At 38.6% G+C, this 14138-nt stretch overlaps 1 protein-coding gene across 1 annotated transcript in view; it reads right to left on the bottom strand.

Annotated features, from left to right (window-relative positions):
* CCDC170 (coiled-coil domain containing 170) overlaps positions 1 to 14138 on the bottom strand; it is a 33916-nt gene that overhangs the window by 19484 nt on the left and 294 nt on the right. Inside the window, exons 2-5 of the mRNA XM_005425635.3 lie at positions 10931 to 10979; positions 7488 to 7619; positions 4282 to 4538; positions 521 to 665 (exon numbers count right to left, since the gene is read on the bottom strand). Coding sequence (XP_005425692.2) covers positions 521 to 665; positions 4282 to 4538; positions 7488 to 7619; positions 10931 to 10966 — 570 coding nt within the window. The 5' untranslated portion in view covers positions 10967 to 10979. The remainder of the gene's footprint in view (positions 1 to 520; positions 666 to 4281; positions 4539 to 7487; positions 7620 to 10930; positions 10980 to 14138) is intronic.

Raw genomic sequence — 14138 nt, forward strand, 5'->3', positions numbered from 1 at the left:
AATGGAAGCTTAGTTTTGGAACTTCAGAAGTATTCTGAAGAGAAATTATAAATTTATATTAATAAGTCTCAGAAGCACCACAAAGTTATTTACAGCATTTTATTACAGGACACAGAAAAGGTTGTTTTAGGGCATGCCATTTCAAATGTTTGTATTTAATGGTATGTCAGGTCAAGATAAGAGATAAGATCTAGTGCGACAGTTTACACATCACCTGCTGAAACCCACATTAATGTTTTAAGGAAAGCTTTTAACCAAGTATCTAAGCAGGGCTGTATGTGGGAACTACAGGCTGATAAATTATTTATGCAGATAAGAGCAGACTGAGTTCACTGAGGCCTATTAGTCTTCAGCACCTTTGAAAATTAGCCCAGTAGGGAAAAAAAATCCATCTTCAAATGATAGCACTGTCTGCAAACCATAATTAAATACAAAGATCTTTATTATTTGCTTTACTTCTGTGACAACGAAATATTTTTCTGTTAAATCACTGTAGAGAAACATTTGCCTACACAATCACCTTTGATGTTAAATGTTCTTGTGGTTTCTCTTTTTCTCTGATGTCTATGTCCAAGAATCCAGAAAGATGCGTAAGGAGCTCTTCATAGTTTTTGCTGATTTTAGAAGCTTGAGTCATGTTTTCTTCACACTCATTCAAATATTTACTAATCAGACAGAGAAAATATACATGTCAGGATGAATGTTCCCTGAAAAAGAATTATAGGCAAAATACGTTGTCCCAAGACTATTGCTAGCTTCTGCATACCATCAAATGAATTTTAAAAGTTACATTTAATTCTCTATATCTGTTATGTAATACATATAACTTTTGCTGTTGCCTTACGTGTAAACATTCCTTCATCAGTGCTTTTGGTAAACATGAAAAAAAATCTTCTATGATCCCAATCTCATTCTCAGCATAAATTTGAATAAAACACAAGAACTAAGTGACACAAATAAATAGTGCCCTCAAGATACTACAAGTAGAAATTGCAAGCAAAACCTTAGATAAACTAAGTGGGGGGGAGAGAATTATCAACTCTTAGCAAAAATATGCAAAAAGCACATCCCCTCTCTCTTTAGAGATGTGCTGACAGAGATGATTAACAAACTTCAAGTAAAGAGAAGCCTTTCTGGACCAATGGAAGTGTAAGACATCCAGAGAATCTGTGAAGGGAAGTTTACCAGCAGAAGCAGAGATAGGAGACACTACTTTGCTGTGCAGTACTCTGAAGCACTACTCATGAAGGGGATGCATTTAAAAAGACAGCATCTAGGGGCTACTACAAAAATATTAAGAAAAGGGAGCTTTTTGCCAGCAATTTCATCACAATTTTGCCATCAATTTCACTCAACAGGAGCCGATCACATGGATGCATATCCCACATGAAACGTGTTCTTAGCCTTAAGAGCAAGGGTCAGTTTGTAAATACTCTACAAGAACAACAACAAATAAATTACCAGTGAGTTTAATATAAACATGGTTACATTCCTTCCCTTGCCAGGGACAAAGATGGGTCCAGCAAACAAGAACCACCACAGTCTGATTCGGTAGGAAACAGAGAAAATATCTTGCTCATGCTGCTGAAACACACATCACTTATGAAAAGCTACAAACAGGTTAGCAAAACCAGCCAACCAAACAGATTTCAAAACAACCACTAGTGTAATCCAAATGTCAACTCCAGCACCTCTCAGTAACACCCACGAGTGAGGTACTTAGTGGAAGAATGCAAGACATGGTAGATTGGTAGTGGTAAATTTGCAAGACACTTTCATTTGAAAAACAAGGTTCTTTCTAAAGCAAGTTCTTCACTCTAAAATAAATCAAGACCTGAGATGTAACCAAATGCATGTCTAGAGCAAATATTTTATTGAAACTTATTTGCTTATCAGAGTGTAGCACTCTTGTCAGTTTTTAAGGAGGGCTGGACTCATTCTTTTCCATGTCTGATTTCTTCCTCTCCCAGCTGGCAATCAAACAGAGCATCATTCCATAACCAAAGAGCCGCAGAGACTCCAACAGGAGATGCACAGTGAGTGCAAACACAGTATAGTGAATGCTTATAAATCAGTAAGCAAAACAGACAGTCCATGAAAAGATTTAGCACGTAACCTTAGGAGGGGGATCGGTACAGTTGCTGAAACTGCCGCAAAGTGAAAGAGAGGGGCAGAATATCAGAGAGGAATGGAAAACATTCATTACTGCTCTGGGCGCTGTGAGGGCAGTTCCACATACTGCTGCACAGCACACTCCGTGAGCCCAAAGAGCTCTGCCTTCTGCAGCAGACACTGTCCCTCAGAACACAAGCACCCTCACAGCTTCCTCACCTCTGGGCACCTTCCTTTCCTCTGTAGCCCCAACAAAACTAAACCATCCTGAACTGTTGTTGTGAGGAGGGATATAACAGAAGTGAAAAGGTATTAGGCTCAGACATGCCGTATATGCATGCCTATATGTCAGAATATTATGTAAGATTGACCACCCACAACTGTTCTGTGGCTCTAAAAAACTGGGTATCCACTAACAAAACCATGCCTGCTGCTAAAAATAAAAAATCTGAAGTACAAAGCACTCATTTGATAACTTTACGAATAATCTAATTACCTGCAGTAGGGCCGCAGAGGTGTGAGCACCTAGAAAATAGGCAATCAGGTACAAAAAAGTAGAATACAGCTTTTTCACAGTTTTGCTAGCTCTTCAGAACTAATGAGCAAAGAGAAGGGAAGGAGAAAGAAGAAGAAAAAAGCTTTTGACAGTTCACACTCTAAAAATATCATGGCAATAGACATGTTGAGCAGAAAAGCACCATTTTCAATAGGAGAGGTGCACATCCTGGAAGCCAATCAGAGAATTCACCAAACATTTCTTACTGTATCCCCAAGGTATAGAATGTAAATATGTACTTCATGTGTGCTGGCTTGCTCTTCCCTCTCATTAGTGGTTTTCAGTGAAAATCTTTTTTGAACACCTAATTAGGACTAGTCATGTGCCAGGCACTACCAGGGTGGCCAGAATAAGGGACTGATGTTCATTGAGTCAACACATTGGTTAGTGTGAAGTGACACACGTAACCATTAGCTGAGGACAACAAAAAGCTTTGGAAGGAAACACTGCACATTTATGAGCAATCCAACGTGTTTGTTCCTTCCAAATGAGCAGAGTCACTATCCCTGTATCTCTTCCCCTTTGCCAGAAGTCCAGTGGCACACTCCAGGTGCAACAGTGAACCAGAGCTGGGATTGGTAGAGGCGGAAATCAAGCTTTTTTTTTTTTTTTGCTCACTTCTCTCTTGCAGCAGTCCCTTGGTCCTGATCACCACGCATCAGCACAAACAGAACTGATTACACAAGTATTGTATGCCAAAGAGAGCAGCCAGGACTGCTCTGGGAGTGACAGCAGAGATTTATGCCCATAAAATTGATTGTATCACTATAATGGCAGGCAAGTATGAAACACAGTATTCCAGAAGTTTTCTCCCAGTGAGTTAGGCTAGCAAACAGGATAGGAGGTTTTTCTTCCCTTTTCTTCTTCTTCTTATTTTTTTTTCCATACCAGAAATAGCATTTTAAAGAATCTTAACAGCCATTATGTAAAACTGCACTCTCCAGGCAGGGCTTTTGGCAAATCAGCTGGTAATAAACAAGTGCACTGTAATGGTTTTCTCTAAGTTTTAAAATTACTTAATTATTCACTTTTAATGCATAAAACCTGGCAGAGCTGTGCCAAACACTGATTTGGGAAAGACAGGTGTCTGGTAAACACTCACCTTGCTCTGGTAAGCACTCACTCCTTGCTCTAGACAGTATTGATGGAGTCACAAATATTAGTCTGATAATGGGCAGAAAAATCCATTTAAAAAGTCCAGATGTCTATTAATAGGACTGACACTGATTTTGGAATTTAAGAGCTTAGAATATTTTCATACCAATCAACTTTTCTATGAGTCTCCATCCTACAGACATGAAACATGAGCAATTATGTGGAACTGACATATCAGTGCTCTGATACACTGTGCTAAGAACAGTACAGTTAAAGGATACTGTATTTTATAAGTTCAATGCATTTCACCTTCAAAGTACAAAACATTCAAACTTCTAGGTATTGACTACCAACTCAAAACAAAATTCAAATTTCAACACCTTCCACACACTCAGACACTGTAACAGAATTCAGAACTGCAATAAAGTCTATCCACCAACTTATTTTTCTATATTGACAACTGTACCATTCCGTCATCCCACCCAAAAAGAAGTTGTTTCTTATCTCACATGACTTACTTAAGTTCTGCACTTTTCTCATGGAGCTCCTCCTTCAGCTCCAAGTTTTCCTTACATGCCATCTGAGCTGCCAGCTCAGCCTGGTTTTTAGAAGCAGTGAGCACGCAGAGCTCTTCTTCCATCTCCTGGATTTGTGTTTGCAAAGACAGGAGGCGAGACATCAGTCTGGCATTGTTTTCCTTATAGCTTTCAGCTTCAGCCTTCAGCTCTTGAAAAGAAGCTTCTTTAGAGATCATGCTCGACCTGAGTTTAAGCAGCTATAGGTAGAAAAGGAGAAAATTACTGAAGAATAGTTTTCCCAGCCTGAAATAACATGACTGTATTATAAGCTTAGTAATATGACAAGAAACACATTTCCATCGCTACAAGACTGAGTAGAGGGACACAACTTTACTTTCACATGACTAGGAAAAAGCAATGGAAGAGGTTTGCAAAAACAAAAGCTACTGTTGGGTAACAGTACAACTTTTCAAGATAACATCTTACAGGAAAATAAGTTTATTTACTAATTCAGAATTTAGGAAAAGTCTAACTTAAGTTCTGCTGCACAACCTTAACTCATGTCTCCTATGTATCTGCATTACAGCAAAGTTATTAACAACACTATTCCCTCTTTTTTGCCTGCTGCCTGCCTGCTTCCAAATCTGGTGCTTAATTCCACAGATAATCTAGAGCTGCAGGGAGTTGTAACAGCAAAGTATCCTGCTGTATTAATGTGGGGCCTTTTGATGGTTTGAGGCATATTCAGAGGCAACTAAATTTTTGGAGCATTGTGTGGTTGGCACCCTCTTCTCATCTTTTGCAAATAGTTATTTTGGGGTATGATAATCCATAGCTGTATTTACACAGAAACAGCAACAGATTTTCCTCCTCCTACCCTTTTAAGGAAGGGTAGGAGGAGGAAAATCACCCTTAAATGTTAGTGACCTCTTACAGGGATGATGTTAGAGCTTTCCAAGAGTCCATAGAGTTCAGTAGATTTTTCTCTCTCTCTTTGTTAGAAATACCATTTTCCATTGAACTATTTCTATTAGAAGCTTCTCTAGGAGACTTCACTTGAGGGAGACTCACCAAGCAAACAAAATTTCCATATGACTTTTTCTGTTACTAGGAACAAGTAATTTAAAGTGGACTTTTTTGTCACAGTAAGTGTTAAGGCATGCTTCAGCTTTCCCGACAATTCCAATTAAAAGCAGCAAGATGCAACCTGAAGGACTTCTGTCCTATCACATGAAATTAACAGGCAAATACTTTAGCCAAGTTAACTGTTCTTTATAGTGAATGACCAAACTTCTAAATTGTGGCTAACATTTTAAGGGAAAAAATATTTAAGACATTTAACTGCAATCCAGAACAACGGGAAATTCACTTCTCTATTGGAGTCATTCAGTATGACCCAAGACACTCAGAGAAATTTGAGAGGCTGGTGAGCCAGCAGAACAGCAACTGCCTTGGAAAAGGGAGGTCCTGCTTCTCCTCTTTCCAGCCACGCATGCTGTCCTCTCCCTCTCACCAGTTCTGTGTTTGTCTGACTCCCCTACAAACAACTTCAATAACAATAGAAAATAGTTCACTTCTTCTCTTGCAGAGGAGAAAGAGAATCACAGAGCAAAGGCTAACACTGAGAAATCAGGTAGGAGGATCAGCCTTGCAGCAGCAGCAGCAGCAGCACAGCCTTCAATAAGCTTATGCTTCACATGCAAGCACAGCTTTATCAGACACTCTGGAGCAGCACCGAGTTCAAGAAAAGCAGCTTGGCTTTTTCCCAGGTTCATGGGCTTCATTTCCATACTCCACCCTCCTCTTACTGCTAGAAGAAGCACTTCTACAGCTATAAGGTGAAATAAGATTGGCAAACTGATCTGGCTAAAAAGCAACTCAGAAGGAAAGGAATTCTTTCTCAATTGCATGGACACAGCAGTGCACTGTAAAAACGACACACACATCTGTGCTGGGACAAGGGGTGGGGCAGTGTGGGGAAGGAAATGAGCAGCTGAAGGAACAATAGCACTGCTTTGCTTGGCAGCTGGACCAAGCTATGGTATCTTAGACTGTTCGTAATCTTAAAATTTCTCTGTGGTTCAACTCCCCATGTGGTATTTTTTCATCTGTCCATTGTCTTTGTGGTCAGTTCCAATAGCAGAAAAAGCAAGAATAATCCCATATCGTGAGTTTTACAGAGCACTCAGCAGAACAAGGCTCTGACCTCAGCTGGGTCATGAAGGTCTTTATTAACAAGAGCATGAACAGCTGCTTTTTTGACTATGCTTTTGCAAGCACTGTCTTGAAAAATCTATAAATCAGTCAGATGTTCTGGCAATAAAGCCATTCAACATTTCCAGTAATAAATTCTTCATATGAGAACATTAAAGTCTCTATGGCTTCTTAAAATTTAAATTTAAGGCACCAGTTCTGAATAAATATTAAATGTTAAATGCAGGGGAACTCTGCAGTAACTGCAGGATCAACTGATCAAATTAAACCTCAGCCAATGGCCACTTATGCCTGTAGTTCTGTATGTGAATTAATGTAAGCATTTCATGTCTTCTAAAGGCAAATTTTACTCCACTTTAAAACTGACCACTGCCCACATTGCTGACTTCAATCAAATCAATTTTAACCAGTTATATATTAAAAAAAATCACTTGTGGAAATAAGGCAGCTCTAAAAATTGTCCTGTAATAAATTCTCTCCTGAGAAACACCATCTACAGAGCAGGAAGAGTAAAAAAGTATGTGCATGTGTTCTTCAGCCTCTCTAGCTACAATCAACCTCATTAGCACAAACACAATTTCTCTGGTGATGAAAGCAAAGCACAATTGGGGAGCTATAACTTGAGTAGAAGGGAGACATGAGTAAAGATGAGCAGCTAGATCTTAACTCACCAGCAGGAAGAGGAGGATATCTATCTGAATGTTTATACAACCACAATTTAATTAATTTTTAGGTTTAATACAAACATACTGCACTTAGATGATGATAAAAAGCTACACTGCTTCAAATCTTCCAAATATAAACTTATAATCAATTCTTGATCAGAGAAGGAAACAAAGTAAAAATCACGCAGGCATTCTAAAAACAAAAACCCAAAAGTTCTGTAGGAAAAGCAAGTTTTGGACTTTCTGCAAGCTTTCTATTCCCTGCATAAGGAAACTGCAAAATATCCTCAGGTTTGGAGAAGGATTTGAAATTATTTTTAGCTGTACCTCTGACTGGGCACAGTCATACTTCACTGAAAGTGCTGCAAGTTCACTTTGAGCAGTTTCAGCTGCAGCTCGATAATGATTCATCTGCTCTCTACTGACAGGAATATCCAAAAGAACGTGATCATGAGATTCCTGTGAAGACAGAATGAATACAAAATCTTTAGACATCACATTTTTGGAACATTTCTGCTTCGATGCTTTTTTGTTTGATTAAGCTGCTCCAGGGCACTCCAAATGTTGAAGAGTATTATTCCTAGAGTAATACACACTTACTGAAAAATAGGTTAAAGAGTCACCTTTCTATGAGTCACCACCTCCATCTCCAAGTTCAGCCACCAACACCAGTGCTAAAGTAAGATGGTCCCCCTCAACAATCCCATGACCTCCCACTGTTTGCAGCTCTGGCTATTTCCAGCCGTTTCTATATATTTAGTAACATTCAAAAGGTCCCTTTTCTACAAACTTTTCCAGTTACTCTTTCAACCTGTATAAACTTTAATCCAAAGGGAGTCCTCAGGGGTCTCTTATGCAAAGAATCACTTTGGTTTCTAGACTTCAGTTACACTGCACACATCCCCTCATTTTTCGTTCAGAAGAAATGTTGAAAAAAAGCAATAGCTATCCATCTTCTCTGTGCCACTCATGATTTTTCAGATTTCTATCATATCTCACATCCACAGTCTCTCTACCAGGCTGAAGAGCCCATGCCTACTCAGACACTTGTATCTGCTCCTCCAAGTCACTTTTTGGCTTGCCATTTGCTTTTTTACTTCTAATCCTTCAAGGTTAGAGATCCTTTTGAACTCCATCACTTGGACACAACTTCAGCTTCCTGACTGATGCTTTCTCATCCCCAGCCATCACCATAATGACTACCTTTCATTCTTTTTCAAGTTCTGATTCCATGGCAAGCACTGCCTCTGTCTTTCTAGTACAGTCTCCTTCACACCACTTGTACAACCCTTTAGCTGTACCTTTTAGTTTCTATAGTAGGCTTTCTCCTTTTTGTGGTGTTCTGCTCTTCTGCAGTACAGAAGGAATGTGCTGGATATCTTGGCCTTTATTACTTAAGTCTTTCAAGATGAAAATTCAGACCTGAAGTCTTGGTAGAGTTTCATTAGACAGAACTTTTTTTCTTTTTTCAATCAATAAGAACTAAAACCGATGAAATGTAACCTCTTCAGAACAGAACAAAGTTTAGGCTATGCTGGAAGCACACATAGCAGAGAACTGAACATGAGATTTGTTCTCCATCAGCTTTCACACAGGACTAAACCAAAACTGCAATCCTGGTACATTTGGGTATGAATTACAAAATGCAAAACTCCCCCAGATAACGACTGCTTTTGGAAAAAGGTATTGCAATGGAGACAAAGACATCTTCTCTTCATGTTTTAATACATCAGCATCAATTTGAAAGGTGAGATAAATTACAAGTTCAGCCCCTACCCATACCAACTAGGAAAGAAAAACCCTGAAGAACTTTCCAAATATGTGAACATCTAGTAAAATAAGTATTTACCATGCAACACATAGAGAAATCCCTGAGGAATAAGGAAGAACTACTAGCTTAGACTGCAGAAGAAGATAAATCACCTTGGATTAGTTGTTATAATATCACGAGCTCTATTCTTTAATCTTTCCTCCCTGTGTTAGTTGACACTAGATTAGACCCATCAAGTTTAATTGCATTCATCTCCTTCAAAGACACTCAGCTGTGCTCTTCCACAAAGGAGTTGCCACTCTCATCAAGCCAGACTGGCATGCAGAAAACTCACGGCCACATAGAACACAGCACATTATCTTGGAGATAAAGGGCTTGCTAATTTTCTCAACACTTTATCACTGTTCTGAGGGAGTGAAGGAAAGCATTTGCCATCTCCTTGCTGCTTTTGTCTTACTTTCACTCTGCTTATTTCACCTGTGCAACCACATGAAATTCTTTAGTGTAGAGGGCATTTTTCTCGTTCTGTAATACACCAGGGCTGCAAAACTATGGATGGAGATTGCAAACAGTAACACTGAGTATGACGGTTATGTATATTATTACATTTGTAGTACTGCATGAATGTAGGTTTTTCCTTCCCAAAAAACCCACAACTTATGACTTCACAGAAAGAAGGAGTATGTCTCAAAACTGGTGCAACAAATACATTTCAGAGCATAGCTGAAGAACAGAAGCCCCCATTCAGCAGCAATAAGCAATGTAACAGCTTTAGAGCTGAAACTTCCAAAATCTATGCTTTTCATACAAATTAGATTTTTAAATTACGAACACTTTAAAGAGGCAGCTACACATCCAGAAGGATTTAAAAGAAGTTTAAATGAAGTCAGGTGCCAAAGTCAACAGGAATTACTGTTCAACATAGCTACAGCTTTAGTGAGATTTACAGAGGCAGATCTCTGCATCCTCCAGTGCCTTGGTAAATATAAAACTAATCATGGTGGCACCGCCCTAGGAAAGTTGGTGTTATCATCATACTTTTAGCAGGAAATATGCATGCTCTAAAATTAATAGTTTTCTATGTTTCTGTGGGTTGCCATCAGCCAATCACAAGTCTGATCTTTAATCAGACCTATCAGACAACTCAGTTAAATTGGCATGACTTTACTGTAGGTGTAAAATTTGTAATGCAGATGTGGAACTTTTCTATCTGTGGAAAAAAAATCAGATTTTTAATGTTTCATGAGTATCATGTAAGCTGTACTGATTTTTGTTATGAAAATAGCATTAATGAAGTGTTAAAAGAATTAGAGAGAGTAGACAGAAGAAGTCTTAATATATTGCTACTCAATCAGCTCTAAATAACCTAGGTTTTCGGTCTGACTCCCACTCACATTATTAATTTTTTTCATCTCTTTCCACTTACCTGCAAGAAAATGAAGCTTCCATCTAACTTCATATGCTAAGCAAAATCTAAGCCTATATTTACAATATTTAAGAGCAATATCTACTTGGACCTTCAGATTTATTAGTAATAGGTGTTCTTTAGAAGATCAACAATATATGGTGATTTTTGTTATTGTTGACCATTTTTGTTTTGACATATTTTACCAAATAACTGCCTTTATCTGTCAACATTTAGTTGGCAAACTTCATTTGACTCAGAAACAACAAAACTACAGCAATGTTCAGTAGTTTTTACCTATCCATGTACTTTGAAATCAGCCAACTGTTAAAGTTACTCACTCCCATTCTGCTTTTGGCAGCTTCTCTGCTGCCAAATGCCACCACCACTGCCATTGCCTGCACACAGGCCAGAGCCCTTTCCCAAAACACATAATTTTAAAAAATCTTTTTTGAAACAGAAAGCCCCCAGTAGGCATTTAAACACCCATCACCACCCTGAGTGACTTGTCAATGCCCTGCCACAGACTGCGCTCAGGGCAGGGATTTCTTCTTCCCATTCCCAAAGCACCAAAACACATCAGGGTTGACATACCAAAAATGATGACTCACGAACCTTTGTTGACTTCATTCTTCCTTTGTTTCTACAGAACAAATATGGGGAGGAGAGAAAAAAGGTTGAAAAATAATGATTGTAATACAATGGAATATGACAGTATTTTTTCACAGATATGCTTTACTAAACTGTATTATAAGTTACCATCAGCGAAGTTGGGCATGAATGCAGAACACCATGGGAAAGTTTCTCACAACTATTTCACAACTATTTCTCTAGTAGCCTATGAGTTCTGATTGTCTCCACAGTAGTCAAACACACATCTAACCAAAACAGGGACCTTCACGTTGGTTTGTCCAGGGTATATTCACCAGTTCAGCTACACAGGCAGCCTTCATGCAGTGATTGCTTCCTTTGCCACTGCTTTCCAGGTGCTCCAAGTTTTTATTTCACCTCTCCTTTTGTCCTGCACCTCTTCTATACTGATACATTTAAAAAGGGTCTGAGTGATAACACAAGATCTATCTTAACTGAAATACATCTTTTTTCCCCCCTCAGAAGTTAAGGTAATCAGTGGGCCCTTTTTACCTACATATTTGTATAGGAATTGGTACAGTGGTTGGACTCAGTGAGCTATTCAATGATTTTTATAAATCCCAGTGTCGTAACTTTTCATATTCTGAAATCAAACAAAATGAGATATCCCAAATCTGTAATGTTTTTTTCTTAAAACAATGAATATTCGTGAGTGTATATGTGCATAAAATTTTTCTAACTTCTGAAAGTAAAATGCAGCAGCAGATTATTATTATTATTATTTGTTGCAACCAGAAAGATGACATCCAGCATGAAATACCTGAAAGAATGGGTAGTTGAAAAATTTTCACACTTGGCTGCTGCAGATTTTTCTTGGTGGCAGCAGCCAGCATGCACATCACCTCAGAAAAGCACAAAGCTGCAAACAGCAATGAGCACGAGAAGGTTCAGACACTATTCCACAGTGACTCGGAGTTTGCTAACACATACAAAACCAGACTAAAATGAATCACACATAACTGATGAGGCTGGAAAGGACTTCTGAGAACATCAAGTCTGACCTATGACCAAACACCGCCGTGTCAAACAGATCACGGCACTGGGTGTCACGTCCAGTCTTTCCTCAAACACCTCCAGGGACAGCGACTCCACCACCTCCCTGGGCAGTCCATTCAATGTATAACCATCCTTTCTGTAAAGGAATTCCTCTTAATGCCCAACCTGGCAGAGCTAAAATCTCCCCTGGCAGAGCTAAAGACTGTATTCTCTTGTCCTGTCACTGGTTAGCTGGAATAGGCCAACTCTCCAACTCGAGCGACTTCAGCGGGTGGGAAAAAATGGGTTCACAAATTAACCATCTTGTATGTATATTTTGGGGCTTCTTTATAGATAATACTTTGCCCAATTTGCCTATCAGGGATCTCAAAATTATATATTAACATAAATCAAAATTTGCAAGTAATATTTCACAACTATTTCAGTTCTGTCACTTGCTCTTGCACATTATAAAGCACCACAAATACACAAATACTTTTGATTACTATCCACTCAGTAAAGTCCTATTTCCCCTTGTTGATTCCTTCTTGTAACTAGGCCAACTCACTGCTTGCAGTACTTTTTTTTGGTTATTGTTATATACCAATGGAATTTTCTGCATTAGTGTAATCTTCCAGAAACATGTAAAACTAACTTAAGTGTTTTCAGCAGCTCAAATAAATTACCAAACAGATTTTCTAAGTTCCTTTCAGAAGGGTACTGCTCAGCTCTACCCTCCTCCCTTGGCAATAATCATTGAAAGGTATTAGTGAAAAAATAAAAATCACTCCTGCTGTCAAAGAGGCCAATTTTGAGCTTGATTAATGGGCTCAAATGAAAGCTTCATTACAAGCAAAATTTTAGTCTGCTGCTACTACTACAAGAAGCAGTTAAAGCATTTCCATCTTTTGTTTTTCTCTTAGGATGAGGTGACTGCATCTAAATAAAATAAATGCATTTACTGTGATGAAAGACAACAGTCATCTGAAGGCAATTAGAGAGATACATCATCTACTCTAAACATTACTTAACATGCTTTCTGGTTGACTTCATCGTTTGTCTGTATGGACAAATTAAGGAATTTGGAACTCCCCTGACACTTTCTCTCACAGCTTTTCCAAAATTATTAACAAGGAGCTGCTGTGTTTATTCCCTAAACAATAAAAAGGGTAATTGCTAAGAAAAGATGAAGTGCTTATGCAGGCATTTGTGCAAACAAATTGTTCTACTGTTTTTACTCTATCAATGCTAAATAGAGTTAAATAACTTCTGTAACAGAACTACTTAAATGGTAGATTTAAAAAACAGACCATCATGCACTGCCAACAGCTGCAATTTTCCTATAACGCCTACTATACTTTACTGCAGTCAACAAAATGAAAATATTTTAGAAATACTTAAGTATACTGGCATATACACAACTAAAAACTGATTAGTGCCATTGTTTGGCTTAGCAGTTGCAGCTTACATTTTATAAACATGTAATTTCTAGTCTGTTTTTGAGTCCCAAAATCAACACACAAACTATTTGACTTCTGGTTCGTTAAAATGTAGAGCAGGTTGCTGTCAACTCTGTCGCTAAGCAGTGCTAGCAAAAAGTTTGTAACTGAGTCATAACAGTTGTATTTAATATAATGGCAGTTGGTTTTGCCACCACAAACTACCAAAAATCTGTATTTTTTTTGTCTCAGAACAATATAGCTTCATTACAAATTTGATGTTCAACTAAATGAACTGCTCACACAAATAAGCTGTTTATCCTTTGGAACACAAAATGGTTACAAGGTTCCTATTATATCTTTAGTACAAGGGTTTGATCCTTCTAAGCAATATCCTCTAGTGTCTCCCTTAAATTCACATCAAAGCCAGCAAACCCCTTTCAAAGGAGGAAGAGATGCAAAGAAGAAATTCTTAGATAACTATAAATTCCTGCTCTTTGAAAGCTACTCCCTTCTGCAGCACTTAGTAAGAAAAATCTTTCTGGCCTTGAACTTGTAAAGATGAGCTATAATGATCAGCTGGAGTTCACGGGGCTCCAATCGCACCACGCACGGACCACCGGGGGCAGCTCTGCACCTGCACGAGTTCTGCTTTGGGGTTGGGGCTTTTTGTTTGTTTGGGGGTTTTGGTTGGTTGGGGTTTGGTTTGTTTGTTTGTTTTGGGGGGGAGGGATTTC

This window comes from Geospiza fortis, unplaced genomic scaffold (genome assembly GCF_000277835.1).
Source record: "Geospiza fortis unplaced genomic scaffold, GeoFor_1.0 scaffold217, whole genome shotgun sequence".
Lineage (NCBI taxonomy): Eukaryota > Metazoa > Chordata > Aves > Passeriformes > Thraupidae > Geospiza > Geospiza fortis.